General features: G+C 48.9%; 1 protein-coding gene across 1 annotated transcript; it reads left to right on the top strand.

The window, feature by feature from the left end:
• Window positions 1-12,713: 12,713 nt before the first annotated feature.
• On the top strand, window positions 12,714-19,607 carry fam222ba (family with sequence similarity 222 member Ba; the record flags this gene model as incomplete). The annotated part of the gene is made up of 2 exons (XM_079235503.1): window positions 12,714-12,795; window positions 17,917-19,607. 2 exons carry the CDS (start codon window positions 12,714-12,716, stop codon window positions 19,605-19,607), a joined length of 1,773 nt encoding a protein of 590 aa, XP_079091629.1.
• Window positions 19,608-20,225: the final 618 nt, after the last annotated feature.

Here is a 20,225-nt window from a genome sequence, read left to right as displayed (position 1 = left end):
TCGCGCTGCGCCACCTGTATGGGGTTAGGATTGGGGTCAGACCTTTTGCAGCAGTCTGTTGTCTGGGAGGCCCTCCTTTTTTTTCTTTCTCTTTTTCTTCCAGGAGCCGGTTGCGCTGGGGACCGATGTGAAAAAGGAAAAGCTGTCAGGTTTAAAGGGGCCTCTTTTGTCAGACATCTTTCAACGATAAATGATTAGCACATCTCCTGCCGTTTGTCCCCCCTTTTGTGTGTGCCGCACTTGAGCGCCACGGCAAATGATGACATGTTCCATTCTGTGTGAAACACTTGACAAAGGAAGCGTCGGATCAGAAAAGGGAAATGTCAACTTGTATCATGCTACAGCACAACCGTTTTGCACCAGTCGGAAAATAGCCCCAGAAGTAGTGTCGCATCCGCAGAAAGTGATTGAGCCAAAAGATGGAGACGGGGTGGCAGAGGAAGACGGGCGGGCCACGGTTTGAAAGGCGTACTTAAAAGAGCCCGTGTGTAAAGAGTCCCGAGGCAGGTCATGTTGCCGTGTGACACAGACGCATTCGTCCTGCTGCGTATCTCGCGTCCCAGGGTCTCGTAGCGAGGCTTGGCCTGCGCTGCGTGTCGGCTTTCTGTAATTAATAGCCAGTGACCCCCTCAACCCCCATCAGGGGACCAGGTGCTGCTCGGCATCCGCTCCGGTTTGGAAAGACGGGTCCACCGTTATCGTGGATAAAACTCCCAGATGTCGCCGACACCTCTCCCGCTCTCCGCTGACTGTGCAGCAGAGAAGATCGCAGCCCGAGAACCAAAGAAAGCACGAGATGTTTCGTCACTGCGGTGGACTGTTGGCGGCGCGCCGACGGCAGCTCGTTGGGGTGAAAGACGCGGCCCATTTCGTCCACAATGTGTCGAGCGCCATTGTGCTCGTGTCCTGTGCTGTTTAGCGGGGCGAGCGGCCCTGACAGATTGCCAACCCCCGATGGGGCGATTTACCCAGCCAGCACTGCCAATGGCACTGACACCATCATTAGGCTTTGATCAGCTGCAGTCTGCAAGAAGGAGGAGAGAGAGAGTAATATTCTTGATCTAATTACTAGGAGACATTTCAGGCGGCGTAATGTGTGATTTAACCTTTTGTCAGAGGCTATAAAAGGAAGCTGGGTTAATCTTCCCTGCAACCTCTTTTCCACGCAGGGGAGAGTGCCTTTTAAATTTCCCTTTTCCCATGGAGCTGCTGAAAACCTCCACGTCGCCAGTCAGTGCGCTGTGTGCCAGCACACGGCGGCTGACTTTCTACTTGAATTCTCTCAAGGCAATAGTTCTCTGACCTTTGAATGTTAGCAACAGCTGTTTGGCAGGGACTCGTGTGCTTTATGCATTTGGAGAATTGCAAGTGGAACAAAAAAAAATCTGTCCTTTTGACTTCTGTATGCTTCCTCCAAATGGATTGTTTTGCAGCTCTCTCTCTCGCCCTCACCACCCACACACTGCAACATTATGAGTGCAAGAGACTTGATTGGACAAATAGATCGCAAGTGCAATTTAGGGGTTTGGGTTAATCGGTCAAACACAGTTAAACAATTCTTTGGACATGAGGGGATTAGTCTTGCCCGCGCTGAGCTCATCAGAGCCCATTCTCCCCAGCGCCGGCCGGGCTTTTAGGGCCAAGGGCCACGGCCTCACTGGCTCCATGGAGAAGCACACACGCACCCCTCAGCATGCTCCATTGCCTCTGAATGCCCCACCACTCTACTCTCCCTTTTGTTACAGAGCACAATTGGAATGATGGATTAACAAATTAAATGCAGACCTTTCTATTCATGGCCACCCTTGCTCAAAGTCTCATTCACTGGATCTATCGCAAACCTACTTTAAAAACGGTTCAGGTTCACTGTATGTCCTTAAATTCTTTCAGAAGAGAGTCTTTTGCCCTTAAATGCGTTCCTAAAACCCGGCTCCCCTGCAACTTCCCCAACATAAGGGCTCTCGGTATCTTGTTTTTACAGGATGACTTCCTGTCCATTTTCTTACCCTTTCATTCTGAGTGCTGATCACACTGATAGGAAGCGGCCCCGGCGATGATGATGTGCTGGCAAGCTCGGTGCACAGCTGCAGCCAGGCTCTAAATGACCTGTGTCATTGTCTGCTGCATGTTCCTGAGAGCAGACCCATGCCCCCTTTTTTCAGCCATCACATATATATATTTTTTTATACCTTTTTGAATGCGTTGTTTTCAGTTGTCGTTCACTCATTTCTATGATTTTTATTTTGCAGTGGCTACTATGAAGTATACTTTTATTTTTTATATTATTTACTTACTTTGTTCTATCACCTCGTTGTTTCTGGCGATGCTCTTTTGTCACATTCACAGCACCTCTGCCACACATATTGCTCATATGATGTAACTAGAACTGACGCCATTAGTCAGATAGAGCTGCTGTTGGTAAGTTATAAAAATAACTTTTTTGTCATATTTGCTCAAACTGTCACTACACCCTGACAGGAGTTCGTGATGAATCGAGATCTTGTCTTCGCGTTGCCTATATCTCGTCTCAAACGTGTCCGGAAACGTATTTTAGTGAACTGTTTCGCTTCAGCCTGTTTGCTTCAGCCGGTGGGGCGGTGCTTGCTTTTGGGGCGCTTGTTTTCAACATGGCGGTTGGGTAACAAGCTCTATACTTTATACAGGATATAGTGAGAGTTTGAGCAAATGTGGTAAACACATTTTAAAAACGGATTGAATTGAATAGTTGATCGACAGAAAAATAGCCAGCAAATATTTAAATAATGTATTATTTGTTTAATAAACTGGTTGTAGGATTAGCTGCTTTTCTCTGGCTTTTTTGATCGTACTGAATAAAAAAAAAACTCCGGGTTTGGACTGTTGGTCGGCTGTTGTGACGGCGGTATGTTCAAGATACCAATATCAAGCATTGTTAAGTTTTGGTCAATCATGCACTTTTATTTATTTTAGTATTTACCAGCCATGTATATATTCAGCATCCATCTTCCAAAGGACTCTTCTTATCTTCCACTCTTCCTTTCAGTGCAGCCCAAGTTTAATTCTGTATTTCGAAGTTCAGTAACCCAGGTTCCACTTTTTTTGTGTATCTTTTTCCCACCAAGCAGATAACGGAGGCCGTGCTATCTCCCACCCCGCTCTGCTCCAATCCCCCACCCAGTGCAGTGTGATTGCTGTGCTCTGCAGAGACCCCAATTAGCAGGACTAGCAGGCCTCCTGAAGGTCACCCCCAGAGCTCTGGTGTGAGACAGAGGAGGGCTGGGCCGGTCAGGAGCAGCTCCGAGAGTGACGGGGCTGAGACTCTCAGCTGGACGCACAAGCTCTCACCACAATAGCCACACTTCCTTTCACGGCAGTTTGCATGTCCTCCATTTTGCATCGCACGGGGTTGGCAAAAAAGTGGCCCGTGGATTTTTTGCGAAAGGTCAAGTGTTCTCGGCGGACCGCCATAGTATTCTGTGACCATATCTGAGAGATCCATTTGTCATTAGCTCCAAAGTCCCCTACTTCATCAGGCCTTGTCTGGTGTCTGCTATCTCGGGCCTGATTGATGGCTCTGTCCTTATTGCGGGGAGCGGGGGTCGATGGCAAAAAATTTGCTGCTGGGTGCATTAATGCTGTGCTCAATGGCATAGACCTTTGAGCATGCCTCATCAGTCTTGAATCATTGGACGGCCGCAGGAGATCCGAGATGAGAGCGGGCATGATGCAAGAAAGCAAGAGGGGGTGAGCGATAGGAAAAGGAGTTCTATCGTCCGGGCCAACTATTACTCACACCACTCTATCTCACTGGTACAGGCCTGAGGAAAATATGGATGGAGTTTACTATTTGGGCAAAACTTAGGCAAAATATAGAACTATTATGACATCTCAAACATATGGGCCATTAGGGAATTGAATCATCAGAAATAGTGCCGCAGTTGTCGCGTGACATTAGGCTTGTTTGCGTCGGGATTGCAGCGCTAGTTTTCTGGGATATTAAACCCAGTAAGTCCCCGTGTAGGAGTAAAAAAACACAACAAGTCATGGTGCCATGACAACACCAGTAACACACTGACTGTATGTGCAGACAAAAGGACGGACAGAGGGTCCTGTGAGCCTGGGAGGGCCAGATGTTCCCTCGCAGACACGCAGGTGAGATGTTTGCCATGCCGGGCCCGTGTTTGCCTGGCTCACCAGCTGGCTGCCCAGTGCCCCGAGCCAGTGTCTGCTGGGGGAGGAACTGGGGGCAGAGAGGCTCTCGCGTATACGCAGGAGATGGAAGGAGAGACCACAAAAGTCTAGTGTGTCACAAAGGGCGAAAGCAGCCCATCTCACACAACCCTGTCTCCGGTGGGGGGGGGGGGACGTCTTTCATTCCTCGGCTGGTCCGTAGGTGCGAGAGTGGGACTCGTTTGGTCTCGCTGGAGGCCAGACTGAATGTCAGAGCTGCCATGGAGGTGGCTGACCTTACCAACCTTACACAGACACAGGATGCACACAGATCGGCTTTTATCTGTCATGTACACAGCCGAGCTTGGAATCGGCACGTAGCCATTTGCTTTTGGCTCGTGTGGCTGCAGCAGTATATTTTCACCAGGTTTGTTCATCGCCCCAGATTTGCATCTTTCCCTTTTCTGTGGCCTGCATTAAAAAAGATCTGCATGAGATTTGATGAATACTGCCACAGAACAGAGACATTACTAGTAATTACAAATTAAACTGCACATAGAATGAAGTTAAAATACCGTAGTATTTATGACAGCATCATTATTATATATTACAGCATCTAAACGCTTAGAATTGATGGTAATTTTACAGATGTAGACACCGCTCGCACTTTCATTATGTCACAAGTTACCACTTAAGACGTTAATGTGTTTAAACACGTCGGCAATAAATAAGAAGACTAATGGTAAACAAGATTATGCTTTTAATGCGGAATAATAAAAGGTTGACTTGTTGGAGTGAGTTCTCCTGCAGAGCTGGACCAGGCATGAGTCTAATTGGGGGTGGTTTCTTTATGCGTGTGTGAATTGGTATATATGCAGCTCATATGGGAGAGAGGCCAGTTAGTATAATGGCAAAGTGGATACATCTCTCACAGCAGGCCTGTGTAACACTGGGAGCTGTTTTTGTGCGTTAAGCCCTTTTAGGATGATTTGTGAGAGTCGGGCCTCGCCTAGCTGAGCCGCTCTGACCCCGCTCTTAAATCAGCCGAGCTGCGCTCGCAAACAGGCCGAGGCTGGTTAATGTTGGGTCAATAATATGGGTCTGGGTGGGACAAACACACAGAGGCTTAACTTTTCTCTCCGTTAAACAGTCTACACGTCAATAAGGAGACATTGAAACACTAGAGGAGGTCATTATTCCTGCTAGGGAAAATCACTGGTGTATGTAGCTTCGCCTGTGTAATTTCCTGTGCATGCACTCATATATATATATATATATATATATATATGTGTGTGTGTGTATATGTATATACATGTATATGTGTGTGAGAAAGAGCGAGATGGAGGAACAGCTGCATTGATTTGGTTTTTGTTTGCTGAGTACTCGGAGCAGAAATGTAAGCCGTGGGAACACCTGGAGAGAGGGGAAAATGGGAGAAGAGGAGGTGGTGGTGTCAGCTCTGCTACTGGCTCTGTGCCAAGCATGCATGCACACACATATGCACAAGCAGGCATGTGCGTGCACACACACACACACTTGTGCACACCTCTGATGTGTGAGGGTGGCCTGGGATCCCAATCAGCAGCACTTAACAAAGCTTTCCTCTTTCTCCCTTTTTTAATCGCAGGCTCAATTTGTCACTGGGGTGTCCAATTTCTGATAAGCGCTTTGACTGAGAGAGGCGAGGTGGGTGTTGGGAGGAACACAAAATGGATGCACCTGCTAACAAATGAAATCAAACCACTCCATCTTCATTTCCCCTATTTTTCCCGCCAGCTGGCACAATGCTGCCTGCGCTTTAGCTCTCGCCACATTGAGTTATTTCCCGCTAACTAGGGAAACGGCCTGGCCGACCGACGGTTCGGACACGCTGACGTGCCACCGGGCTCATATCTGTTTCCCAACTGACTGGAATTAAAAGATAGGGTATAGGCAAATTATGGCCGATGCGATTGGATGACCTGTCCGCCTTGCGAACTGTGCGGGTACCTGACCTACCTACTCCTCATGGCGCGTCACCGGTGTCTTCGACGAGGCCAGGCAGACAAAATGGGTACAATACCAACATGCTAGTGGGAGCTGTGGGAGCTGTGGGAGCTGTGGGAGCTGTGGGAGCTGTGTGAGCGCGAACAAGCGACATGTTGGTTGTTTGCGTTTTTAATTATCTTAATGGGAGGCGTTTTCTTACATGTGAATGAGGCAGCTCTCAAGTGGACTTGTCCTCCAGCAAAGGTCAGGCAGCGGGCTGCCATGTGTTTTGGAGGGTGGGGGTAGCTGGGATGTTTTTGTTTAGTTGGACACTTTAAAAATCTAATTTGCTCTTATTGGTTTCCCCAAGGTTGCCTCCCCTAAATTTAATGTAAAAGGATGTTTTCATAATTTCCTTTTTGCCTCAAATAAACGCATATGTACATGTATTTTTGTTCAGCCATAGTTTTTTTAAATTTTTTTTATCAGAATTATTTTCTGATAAGGCCGCTTACACTGGATACATCATCTTTGTGCATTGACAATCTGCAGTAGATCAGTTTAGGTTTCTTCATCCTGCCTGTTCCACAACTTAGTGATTTATACACACAAGCAACTTGAAAAACCGGCCGCCTGAAGTCTGCCGATTTCTATCACTGCACAGACACACACAGACACACACACACACACACACACACACACACACACACACACACACACACACACACACACAGACAGAAAGATTGTTAGTCTAGTATCTGTATGTCTGTGTTGTTTTTACCATGCCATCCTAGTCCAAACCCTGCAGTCTGGCATCTGACACGGCAGCATGTGACTCAGCACATTGTTGTCTGGTGTGATATGGGGATATGTGGAGATAACACGGATGCGGTGGCAACCGAGCAGGAGATGAAACGGAGCAGTGTTGCTCTCATATGTATGAGCGATGTGTCTCGAGTTGTGTGATCCGATGGTTACCAGCAGGCTGAAGTTTCTCCAGAGGATAAAAGCGTCTCTTCCTTAGTGTTTACTTGCCTTCCTGCGCCTCTCAGGGTTTCTGCACTGTTCTCATCTGGCATATGCGAGCTAGCGCAGTGCGGCTCGAGGGACGGCGATGTCGGGCCTCGGGTCCATCGGTCAGCCCATGCTTATGCTCCGAAAACCTCAACAACTGTTGCCAAGAAATGTTGCGCAGACACTCGTGGACTTTGGTGATCTCTTGCCTTTTCATCTTGCGCCGCAAGCAGGTAAAAGTCTTCTCTTATCCGGTAAGATTATTCAACATCTGAAGCCGGCATTTAGTTCAGCTAAAGCCTCACTATGTTGACATTTCCTCGTCAAAGTGTTTTAATGTCAACGCCGAGTAAGAACAGGCCCAGCATCTGCACATCGTCATGAATGCTTTTAGAACAGCCTCTGATTAAACTGGGTTATTTCATATGTTGATCATGAATTAGTGAGATGTATTAAGAGATCAAATCCAATCTCCGGAGCTGCTCCGTAAGATATTTGCTTTCCCTTTTTTATTTTTTTTATTTTTCTCCCTTCTTCCTCAAGTGGTTTAAGACATGTCATGTCTGAAAGGAGGCTGGCTTATTCCTCACTGAGGCATGCCCAGCTTCTGGCTGCACTCTGGATGGATATGCAGCAGATAGATAAATAAATAACTAGGCTGGCACCCCTCACTTTGGATCCCCTCTGTTTTGGCAGGCCATCCACACTGCATTTTCTATCAGGTGTAAACATGTCTGTCAAACGGCACAGCCAGGGGCCCCCGGTACGCATGCGGCGCTGCCAGTGTGTTCTGTCTGACCTTGGCTATGCAGGCTTGACACTTAGTGCTACCTTCTGCATTTGGAGGGCTCTTCTGGAAGGCAAGTGGGTTTAAGTGGCTGTGAGCGAAACTGAACAGAAGTTTGAAGAGCGGGCCTTGGCCGGCTGTCCGGGGTAATGGTGGCCCGTGACTCGTCCACCATTACTGCCGCCTTCTCCACTCCGCTCGCAGCGGACGATGGACATCATCCAAGTGACCGGGCTATAGGGGAGGAGGGGGAAATCGATAGAGCATAGTATCGCGATATTTTGTGTGGCGATATATACACGGAAGCCAAGTATCGGTCTTTTATTATATCAATTATAAACTTTTTGGTCCTGGAATAATAAAATCAATGGCTTTTTCAGTCCACTAGATAGTGCTGTGTTTTCTGGTGAGGTCAGCAGAGGTCCCGGATCAGCGTGATTGGTAGGAAGTTGGTCAAAACAAAAATGAAGACACGGTGTTATGGATTAACTGACGACTTTCGGCAGAAAATCGCCAGTTAACAGGGACGCCTGTTAATCCATAACACGCAGTTCCTGGAGAACTCAGTATCGTGATAATATCGTATCGTGATAATATCGCAGTATCGTGATAATATCGTATCGTGATAATATCGTATCGTGGGATCTCTGGTGATTCCCACCCTCACCGGGCTACAGGCTCCAAAAACTGCCGGGGGGAATGAATGAATGAATGAATGAATGAATGAATGAAGAGGAGGCGGCCTCGTAGCTTGTGAGCTTGTTTCCCTTTCTTGGTCTCATAGTACACAGCTACTCTCCGAGCCGGCGTTCTCATGGTGAAACAGGCTCCTCCGCATCCGACACGTATGCAAAAGATTCAGCCGATCCAGCTGTGGACTCTGCATTATTCCAGGGGCATGCTGTCTCTCTCCGCTCCATATCCGCCATCTCACCTCAGGGAACTGTCACTTTTTCATCAGTTAGTTATTGAGCATTCACACAGCCTCCCAGTTGTTTCGCTACAGCCCCCCCTCTTCCAATACCTAAAGAAGAGTAGTTTCAAGTAGCTGTCTTCCTCTCTCCGCCACACTACTGCAGCAGTTTCCTTGTTTGACAGTTTTATGCCTGACACCCCATGTCTAGCAACTTGGAAACCACTATTTTACAGACTCTCAATTTGAGTCGAGTTGGGGTTTGGTTGTCCTTTCTCAGTTTTCGCCCGCCCCTCACTAACGTGGCCGTCTCCCACTCTCTCGCCCTTTCTCCATTGGTGTGAGATAACAGCTCGGGTTGATGGGGTGGGTGGGGGTCTCTCTCTGCTGACTGAAAAAGCAATCGGCCCGTCGCAAACGCCTCGGGATGTGCTGGAGTCATCAGGATCCATTGTGAGAGGCTGTGTAGCCTGACATGCACGTGGCCCTCTGCTAGCAACAGAAATCCTTTTCTATCGCTGTTGTTTGTGAACCTGACGAGCTAATGAAGGCCATCCTGATGCGTCAATTCTTCCCAACGTGCTCGAAAGCCAAAGCTCCCCTCCTTTCTTTTGACAGAACACTCCGCCTTGGTATTCAAGGGCAAAAAGCTATTCTCTATTTCCTGCTCCTTTTTTTTCTTTCTTCACCGCCTATTCAGAGACTCGGCTTGCAAAGAAAAGTAATTTTCTACTGCAACATTTTTTTCTTGGCTCTATTTCAGACCCATAACCTGGGGGTAAACATGCAATTAGAATAACAGCAGCCGGCTTTCTCCTCCACTCTCCTCTCCTTCAGCCGTTAGCACAAGCAATGTACAACATGGTGACTTGGCTCTCCTAATTGCTTTGGCTTTTAATTGGTATAGAACTCCTTTTAATATTCAAACAGTAACTGAATGTACTTTCTCACCTTTTCCCACCGTTTATAATTTGTTTTCCTTTATTGTTTTTCTTCTTGTTCGTGTGTCCTTCTAATGAGCTTATTTTGGTGCACATCCTCGCTCCCCCCACCTCCCCCCCCTTTTTAATAAATTACTTCCTCCGTAATTAGCCTAATGCATTCCCAAATTTCGAACGAATGCAGAACCTAGTTGATGAGGAGGATATTGATCAAAAGATTCAACATAAATGCAATCCGCTGGTTTAATTTCCTAAATGGGCTTCCATCTATCTTGTTCCTTCTTCTCCTCCTTGCACTTTAATATTTTTTTTTAACTTTCTGATGGCTCACCAAGCAATGAAAAGGAAATATAGGTCAGCTTTTATGGGAGCAATTTGACACATGACACAAGCCATGCGCATCATTTGCTCAAGTCCTGCTTTTGTCTGCTCGCCTTTTATGTGTCTGTAATGAAAGCCACGCAGTTATTCGCACACTTTTATTACGACTCTATAAGTAGCTGGTGTAGACTTGTCGAGTCACGGGGGCCCCCCCCTCCCACACTAATACTCCGAGAACCCCGTGGTGTCTGTCTGCACGGGGCTGATAGTGTGAGACGCCTGGCTAAACTCCACCGAGCCAATCCCCGCTCCACAGGCCTGCCAAAGCTGGCTCGGCTTGGCCTCCGCAGACGCAACCCTGTTTCCACTCGGGACAGGAGGGGCTGCGTCTCTACATCACAAAGGCTGTTAAGCCATCGGGGTCGACATCCATGCCTGGATGTGACGATCCCCAGTTAGGCTGACCCCCACCCTGCATGGTAGTCAGAGGAGCATCAGGACTCAACAGTTGCCTCCGGCCGAGCCAGTCACGTGCCGATTACCGCCCTTAGTCTGCACTTGACAGTCTATCCGGTGCAGTCACCCCGCTGCTGATACAAATAGTCCATGTGTTGGCTAAAGCCTCTGTGGGGGCAGGTGCCTTTTTGTAGAAAGTGACAGTGTTGGGCGTGTGATGTATATTTGAAGTCGCCGTGGCAGCGGCGCTGATGGGCGAGTCGGTAGACGTCAGGCCTCTGTCTGTTGGGTTTCATCTCCGCCTGCTCTCCTCCGTAAAGCAGACTGTCAGCTGGGGCATTACCATAGGCTGACCTTTGGCGCTGCACTCCCCATCGCACAGCTTTCTGACATTCAGGGGCGCTGTGGGGGAGGCAGGAAGGAGGCGGGCTGATGGCCTGTTGGCTGTTTTTGTTGTTGTTGTTGCCCGTAGTGCGTTGATGTGTGTCCTTATAACAAATGCACTGACAGCTTATGCTGGTGTGTGTGTGTGTGTGTGCCCCCTCCCCCCCACCCTGCACACACATAATTTTAGTCTCTTGCCTCCATTTGATATTTCGTTTCTCTCCAGCCGAAACCTGTCTGTTGTCAAAGAGATTGCTGTTATCTTTGTGTGAAATCTTGGCACCCTGATAAATGAGAGGGCGCTGGAAATCCTGCCTGCTGACATCAAGGCGCTATGTACCTAAAAATCCTCCCAAGGCCGAGGGAAAAGAATAACATATCACACCAATTAAAGTTAATGCATGGTGACACGCTGAATCGAGGGCAGGGATTGCTGCCATATGGCGGTCCAGGCTGTAAATCAGAAAGCGTTGGTGGAAGCTGGGCAACAGGAAGGGTGACGCAGCATCGGTGCCACGGAACGCCTCCAAAATACAGCCTCGCCACACCCTACCGGTCTCCCCCTTCTCTCTACCCTTTTCTCCCTTCCTCCCCCCCCGCCGCCCAGCAGCACCCCGAGGTGCAACGCTCACAGGTATCCGTGTAGAACTGGCAGCTTCATTAAGGCTTTTTTCCCTCCTTCTTTCTCCTCTCGCTGGGAGGATTTAAATGAGCTGTCATGCTGACCTTTTTGAGCTCCTGCTTTTTAGAGCAAGTTCAGCCCCCCTGCCACCGCCCCCAGCACCCGTCTTTCTCCCTTTCCACCTTTCTCTCGCTTTGTCACTCTTTCCTCCACTTGTCTCGTCTCCCTGCAGGGGGGGGGAGAGACACTTTTAAGCCATCACCCCACGGCAGACGGGCACGCCAAGGTTGTTTTGTGGGTAATTGCCTCTCTCGTAGCCGCTGTTTGCCTGTGCACACTCGCCGCCCTCCTCTGATGCCACGCAGCGAGAGGGGAGGGCACGGACTCTGTAGACTTAATTTGCTCCCCGACTGTTCTTCAGTGCTGATTAAGCAAGCATCTGCGCTGTTTTGAATACAGCAGTAAGCCAAGTGGAGCGCGGCGAGCGGTTTCTCCCTCTCTATTACATCAGGTTACTGCACAAAGTGGCAGGATTTTTTTTTTTTTTCCGGCGACGGCTCCATTGTTTAATGTCCCCAAAAATAAAGGCCTCTTTGAGGTCGAGAGGATTTCAGAATCGATCAGAGAGTCACTAACTTGTCAGAGACAGGCCTCTGGAGTGTGTTCTTTTCCAGTGTACGGGAGTCATTAATTTCCTCCACCATGGTCTGGTGGAGGCAGAGAAGTAAAGCGCAGGTAGCAGGGTCCAACTGACTGAGTAACATGGAGGAGGAAGAGGAAGAGGAGGAGGAGGAGGAGGGACCGAGTCGATTTATAGCTGCCTGCCCCTCAGGCTCAGTCTGCCCGTTTTACTTCAGCTGTTTGATGTTTAATTGAAGTTGTTATTGGCGTCAAATGTCACCTTACCTGATGCTCCAGGTGTGAATCGGTTTCTAATTGAAAGGTAACCACGTCTCCCTCAGCCCTCTGCCTCCGGGGGATCGGCCACAGAGTTCTATTAGTCTGGACCCAGCCTCTGTATCACCACGCACCATGTGCTGCCTTGCAGTTATGTCTGACTGCTGACCTCTCTCCCTCTCCCCCTCTCTTCCTCTCTCTCTCTCCCTCTGCAGTGTGAGGAGAAGTGTGTGTCCCATGTTGCATTAGTGTCTGTGTGAAATGCTGGCCTGTCTGCCAAGGCCAGGTGACCTCACCCTCCAGCTTCTCCCCCACACGCAGATGAACACTGGACATCAGAAATGTAAGTATCTCAACACACACACACACACACACACACACACACGCACACACACTATTAACTACCACCATCATCCCACACAGCAAACCAAGCTGTTACAATCCTGCTGCCCGCCCCGCGTCAGATGCCCATGCCAACCCCGGCCTGCTTCTCTTCTGCAGCTCTGTGTTAAAACCAGAAAGAGAGAGGGAACGTTTTCAGTTTTTTTTTTTTTGCCGAACTGTGCCGTTAATTCGCTGGTGAACAGCGTGCCGGCTCCCCTTCTCTCCCTCGTCGCCCCTGAAGATCCGTCTGCCCCTCTTGCGGGCACACCGCGGCTCCAATCGACACGTTTGCGTGTTGGATTCGACCGTCTCGGATGCTTTCACGCCATCAGGAAGAGTCGCGTCTCTGTCAGACTGGCAGACAGATTGTGGCTGAGTGGTTTTTGCCCTGATGATCTTGTAATGAGAGTGAATTTAAGAAGCAATCTGCTGCCCCGGTTTAACGGCAGACGAGTCGGAGCTGGCCCAGTTCATTCAATGTGTTTTGAATTTCACAACTCGGCTGCTGATAAATGGGGACTCTTTACAGTGTGAGGGGAAACTGCTAAGAGAGATGACTGTATGACACTGAAACGAAAACGGGAACAAAGTCAGTGTTGTCCGTTTGTTGCTTGTCTTTTTCACCCATAACACATTTTGAACGGACATTTCACTGATCATTTATCACTTTTTAAAAGCATTCAAATGTACATTCACGTTGTGTGATGATGTGTTTGTGTAATCTCAAAAAAACAATGTTTCTCTTTCAAGCTTTTTAAGATAAACCCAAAAGTCAATCACTTCACAGACGATGTCCCATCCAGCTGGTCAGCTGTATTTATTCCATCATAAAACATCTACATCTCTTCCTTCCTGTTTCTCCAAGAGTGGGAACTCCGACTTGACCCATTTCTGCAGCAGCTCTTTTTTTTGTTGTTGTTGTTGTAAAATGCTCCAGCTCATCAAGACTGTAATTTCAGAATCGCAGTAATCAGCCAACCCCCAGGAGATCAGCAAGTTGTGAGGGAGTCTGCTAAGTGCCAGCGTCTGTTGCCTCACTCAAGCAGGCTTGTGACATAGCACGGCCATCAGCGACACCATGTCTCTGCTCACTCTCTGTGTGACACACCGAGACACAACTAGAGTTCAATTTGTTTTCCTGCCCAACGCTGTAATCCATTTCGGTGATGGAGCGCGCTTCCCACAGCACGAACGGCCCTAGAAGTGTAATTTCAATCATTTTTGTCCTCCTCCTCCTCCGCGTCATGCTCTTATAACGCTATAACGCCTCTCGTGCTGCCTGCAATCCAGCCCCAGGTCTCCTTCTGGATGTCCACAGTTTGTGTGTAGAGGTCCCTGTTTGCTGCCACACAGCCGGAATCAGGTCTCGACCTTCAGGTAACGCTCTGCCGCCTCCCTCCCGGCGGTCCACGGGACTCCTTGCCTCATCGTTTACCCAGCATGGCGGTTAATTTGACGGCCAAACTCCGCGAGAGATGTGCTCTGCTGCTTTTAGGTGAAATGCATAGACTAGTTGTCGCTGGAAGTCTTTATTCAATACTCTTCACAAGTTCCTACAGAAAAAGGAAGAAAAAAAAAAAGGCTCAGATGGCTCATAATTAATTCCAATTTGTCTCCCGTTGAGCTCGATCCTTTTCAGCTACTCGGGTGCTGACTCGTATGTTTTACGGAATCTTGTCCCCTCCCCCCGTGTTCACCAAGAGCCCCAGACCGCTCCCGGCTGCCTCCTCTCCTGCAGGTGAATCGGTGCACACGGAGACTCATTTAGAGTTACGAGCTTGTGGGGTTGCTGTCGGAGGCGAGGGGCCAGAGCAGCTGCTCTATTTATCATCAGGGATTGGCTGTTAACAGATGATGGCTGTGAAACGCAAAGGCTGTCGGAGGAGTAGATTAGGTACGCAGAGAGACAGTTGTGGGTCACAAAGAAAACGGCTCAGACTCCAGGCCGGATGACTCGAGTGTCACAAAGTGGCCCTTGGTATTCGCTTCTTAAAGGCAGAGCAAACAGTGAGTACAGCTGGGCCACTTGGCTGGTTTTCACATCTCAACCCCCCCCTGAGATCAAAAGCAGACTTTTTTTTTTTTCTTCCTCTCCTTATCACATTTTTTTTCAAAGGCCCCCGTGGTCTCGATCTATCAGCATGGGAGGCTCCGCTCAAATGTCTGTAAAAAATTGAAAGGTCGGTTGGCTTCGTGTGGGAAGCCAAACTCGCATGTCTAATTTGATGTCGAAGCATCAGACCTAATTTCCCGCTCTTGTGTGAAAATTGCAATTTGCAGCAGCACAAGCTGCCCCCCCCCCCCCCCCCCCCCCCCGCTGCTTAAACCTTGTTCAATAAAAACAGTAGTTTGAATAAAAGAAACCCTAATTAGTGCCTGCTGACTGTGCACTTGTGTTGCAGCTTGCTTGCAGCGGGGTAATTAACGCGCGGCCAGACTGGCCTCTTTCCCCCCCGCTCGCTCCTTGGGAACGTGCTTAGTTGGAGATCTGAGAGACGATGTGCTCACAGCCGCCTACAAACTTCACTCATATCCTCATTAACCCTCCCTTGATACTTTTAAGCTGTTCATCTAATCCAGGTTTCAGGTTAAGGTTGAAATGCTAATGAGCGGCGCTTGCTGACTAGAACACACAATCAACAGCTGCCAGGACCCTTTAACAGTCGTAAACAGCAAGAGGTCGATTTTATCCACTGTTTGGGGGAACTACTCTAAACAGCAATTTACCGATTTCACTACACATTTTTACAGCAGTTCCGCTAAACCCTTCATTCTGATTTGCTTCTTTTTTTTATCTCAAAATGCCTGCCTAAGCTTTGTTAACAATGTATAATCCCTTTTCCAATTTAATGGATTGGTCAGTTTCCAGACATTGACATTGCTTTCTTTGCTACTTGCCTGAGTCTTACAACTTAAGTATAAAACTCATTACACAAGCGCCGGTGGCAAGCTGTACACAGTTGCATGTCGCTGCAGACTTTCCTGCTGTGTTTCTCTTAACGCTATATTGTCCAATTCCCCTAAATATGAATATGAAACTATACAAATATTTATGTATAATTCATTTCAGGTGTTATGTTCAATTCTTTGTTGTATAAAAAAAATTAAGAAACCTTTAGAGAAGCCAAAAGTTGTTGTCTGTCACTTTTAAGCGTGACTGTTTCGATCAGTCTTGCATTATCTACCCTGACTTCGACCTTCCATGCTGGCTCAGCACGCGCCCTCGTATCCCCATGCCTGAACGACGATGTTACACTTAAAGTTACTCGTCTTTTAACATTTATTCACGCTGTATTCAACCCTGGTTTGATCCAGAGCAATTGTATTCCCAGGAAAAGATGATAGAAGATGTTTTATTCATGGCAACAGCTGATGGTTCACTCGTCCCACCTACTTATAACCCTTTCTACGGCTTCACTGACATGAGGTTTTGCCAACAGTTGCAAACAAAGGAGGCTGTGCTAGAATCTCACACGTTCTAGATATACCTTGAGTACTGATGGCAAACAAGTTACATTTATATATAGCTTTAAATGCTATTTATTGTGTACTAAATGTAACCCGTTGATGAACTGCCTTTGTGTTTATTTAGTCTGCATTTTCCTTTCCGACCATCATCACTTGTGTTTGCCAGGTGATGGCCGTCCTCAGCAGCTTTGCGTCGACGTGTTAATTTATCTGCGTTTGCTTCCCCTGGCATTTAATCAGCGGCAGACATTGGGCCTCGTGATGGCGGGTGTCGAGCTCCAGCTCCTTGGCCCGGACCCCTCGCATTAATGAGGCCGCCATCAGCAGGCTGAGCGCTTGCCCCCCCCCCCTGTGTGCCGCCCACGATCCAGCCCCGCACATCGCCACCCATTGTTTCCTGTTCACAAATGGAGCGGGAATTAATTAGCCAGTTGGCAAGGCTCCTGGTGCCGCCGTGTCAGAGCTCGCAGTTCAGCTTTGTCCCTCGTCCCTCAAGCCCAGCCTGCCTGCTGCGAGACACGGCCGCATGAAACCGCGGACCGCTGCCAGCAATTGAGACATTTCAACTGGGAGAAGAAGGAGCCTGTATGCTGTATTGGTGACATCTATTTCAGCTGAACAGAAGTTCTCCTCCTCAGAGATAATAAGTTAAATGAAGCACAGTGACGAGTCAGATCAGTGATCCTTCTCTTCTGAAGCTCAGGTCCATCAGTCCGAAAGCTGTGGTGAAAGTAGGTCAGACTGGCGGGGCCGAGGTGATGGAGACAGTCGTTCTTTTTTCTTTCTTTTTTTATCACTGACTTTTATTGTCTTCGTGGAAACACGTTGGCCGACACCTGCACGATCCTGTCGCACGTTTTTAAACGGGCTCATAAATGGAAACCGCACCTTCGCGCTCGCACCGGCACATAATCGTGTTCACATTGTCACATCGGCATTGTTAAATTTAGCCACGGTGCTTAGCAGGTGTAATGAATGTCTGCGAGCTGAGGCCTGGGAGGTGTTCCTGCAGATCAGAGACACTGCTGCTGTGTCTGATTACTTGTCTGCTGTCATGGAGCTCCGCTCTCTGCGTCGATCTCTTTCTCTTCCTTCTCCCCAAAGCAGCCACAGGGGACGTCACTGCCTCTTTTATTCTTTGTTTAGTTTGTGATTCAGGAGCAAGCAAAGTATTCGCCCCCCACCCCACATCCTTCGTCCTCAGATGCCTACTTATTGTTTGCCCGGATGCTCCGTCAATTAAGGCCACTAAAAGCCCCTGACCTCAAAGTCATATACACCACCACGAAATTGGATTTTAGACTGGGAAATGTGTCGGCTGCAATAATTCCGCTGAGAATGAGATTGGAAATCTCTCTTTGGCCTCATGAGACGGGAGCTGTGGGTTTTTTTTAGGAGAAAGACAGCGAGGTATGGAATATGAGAGCGCTGTCCAAATCAGGTTTCTTCTCAGCTGCTCAGATTACAACAGACGTGCTCTTTTGTGCCATATACCCCTCCACCTGGATTAAGTTGTCTCTTTCTGTGCTTCTCTCCCCACTCTCGTCTCCCCCCTAATTCTCCTCTTCTTTCTTTCTGTCTCTCCTCTTACCTGTCCTGTCCTCCGCCCCAGGGGACACCACGCAAAGGATGAGATCCGCTCCGTTTCCAACCCCTGCAGAATTGGATGCTTATGCTAAGAAGGTTGCCAACAACCCCCTCACCATCAAGATCTTCCCCAACAGCGTCAAGGTCCCCCAGCGGAACCACGTGCGGCGTACAGTCAACGGGCTGGATACGTCGGGCCCGCGCTACAGCCCTTACCCTTCCTCTCAGGCCAGTGCCAAGACGGGCCTCCTCGGCATCATCAAGGTACCCACTGTCAAAGGCGTCCTAAAAGACTTCGACGGCAGCCGGGCTCGCTTGCCCCACGAAGTCATCATGAACGCCGGACCCTACCAAGTGGCCTCGACCAGCACTTTAAACCACCACCCACCTCTGCCGAACTTGCCCCGGCTGCAGCAGAGCGTACCCCTTCAACCACAGGACCCACCTCAGACTCTACAGATGCCCCTCCAGCAACAGCAGGGTCACACCCAGAGCCTCAGACACCCTCCCCACATGGCCCAGCACCCTCGGGGCCCACCCAGACTCCAGACTTTGTCTCAGCACCCGGCCCTCGGCCACCCACAGGGGCCCCCTACCGTCATGCTTCAGCAGCAGCACCTCCAGCAGCATACACCACCTAGCCTGCAGGGGAGCAGAAATCTGCCAGATAGCGACGCACCGCCTAATGTTACCGTCTCTACCTCAACCATTCCACTCTCCATGGTCGCCGGGCTGCACCAGGGCCACCAGGCTGACCTGAGCACCATTGTGCATCAGATCAACCAGTTCTGCCAAGCTCGGGCCCAAGGCGTAGTAGCCACCTCCATGTGCGAGGGCCAGATCGCCAACCCCAGCCCAATCGGTCGCAACCTGCTCATCAGCGCCTGCTCCAGGGTGTCCATGCACAGTAACCCCGCCACCCCTGGCTTTCCCAACTGCATTATTGGCGCTCAAGACAAAGCCACGGCCCCGCACAACGTGGCTATTATGAACCACTTGCCTTCCAACCACACCGATCTCAAGCAGCAGCAGCAGCACCACCACCACCTGCAGCAGCAGCATCTGCAACAACAACAGAATCGGCAGCAGCAGCAGCAGCAGCAACAACAGCTACAACACAACGCACAGCGCTCTTGGAATCAGCACCAGTTGGGTTACGTGCCCCACATTCAGAACGGTGGGACCCACCTCTGCAAGCAGCCTTCCAGGGACCCCGCCTTTCATTTCAAGGGCATGGGCTACCCTGCAGAGGTGTGCGTGGGTCAGCCTTACACACTGAAACCTCCCGTAGAGAGGCCCACCCCCTCCCCCCCTGTCAACAACGGCATGCCCGGCCCCATGGCCCACTACACCAATGGTCACTACTTCCAGTCCCACATTTGGAACAGCAGCATCCTACCCACGCCCAACAGTGACAGCTCCGGGTCTCAGGACATAGCCATGTCATTCCACGGTGCGGGCCCAGGGGGGTGCACCGCACTAGACTGTGGGCCCCCTGTGGCCCCCCATTACAGGCTAGGAACATGCTCCTCTTCCTCAGCCCAGACTAATCTGATGCAAACGGCAGATTACTTGGGTGGGGACTTCCAGACTCCCTACTTCCGTGATCAGAATCTAGGGTTGATGGGCAAGATGCACAGGCCTCCTCTGAGCAGAGTTGGTCCAGAGGTTGGGGACGGCAGAACCGCTCTCATCCAGCACCCAGGGTACAGATAAGCTATGGCCTTGTCTCCACAAGAGTTATCAAAACCCCTTTGTTTAGTCTTACGAAAGGAAACACATAAATACAACTGAATTGATAACTTAAACAAACAACCTAATGTTAAAGAGGGTAAATTAATATATATATATATATATAATGAAGAGCAGTAGGGTTTTTTTGGTTCATTTTTTATTATTTTTTTAAATAAATCTTGCAAGTGATCAATTGCTACTTCTATTTTGTTAATGAGTGCTTTTACCTGGCACTTTAGGGAACTTTTTCATGTGCGTGTGTATACACATCTGTACTGTGTGTGTGTGTGTGTGTGTTTCATTCCCTCCTTTCCTCTATCTGTGTGCCTGGATCTAAACGGATCCTGTGTTATTCCTACGTCAGATCTATCCGTAACGTTTTCTTATGCATGTAAGAAAGAAGAAAAGCATATAGATCCCAACAACAACATCTACTGATGTTTTTTTATTTGACAGGGTCATGTCAGGAACTTTTGGCTCAGACTAGTTTTAGACAAGTGACTGATTTTCATTTTGGTGTTAATGCTCCCGTCTCATAGTAACTTCAAGATTAAACAGTCATTTGGGGACAGAAGAGAGTAATAATCTTATTTCAGTACA

This window comes from Taurulus bubalis, assembly GCF_910589615.1.
Source record: "Taurulus bubalis genome assembly, chromosome: 2".
NCBI lineage: Eukaryota > Metazoa > Chordata > Actinopteri > Perciformes > Cottidae > Taurulus > Taurulus bubalis.
Note: the sequence above shows the minus strand (reverse complement) of the source record. Positions and strands in the feature narration are given on the sequence as shown.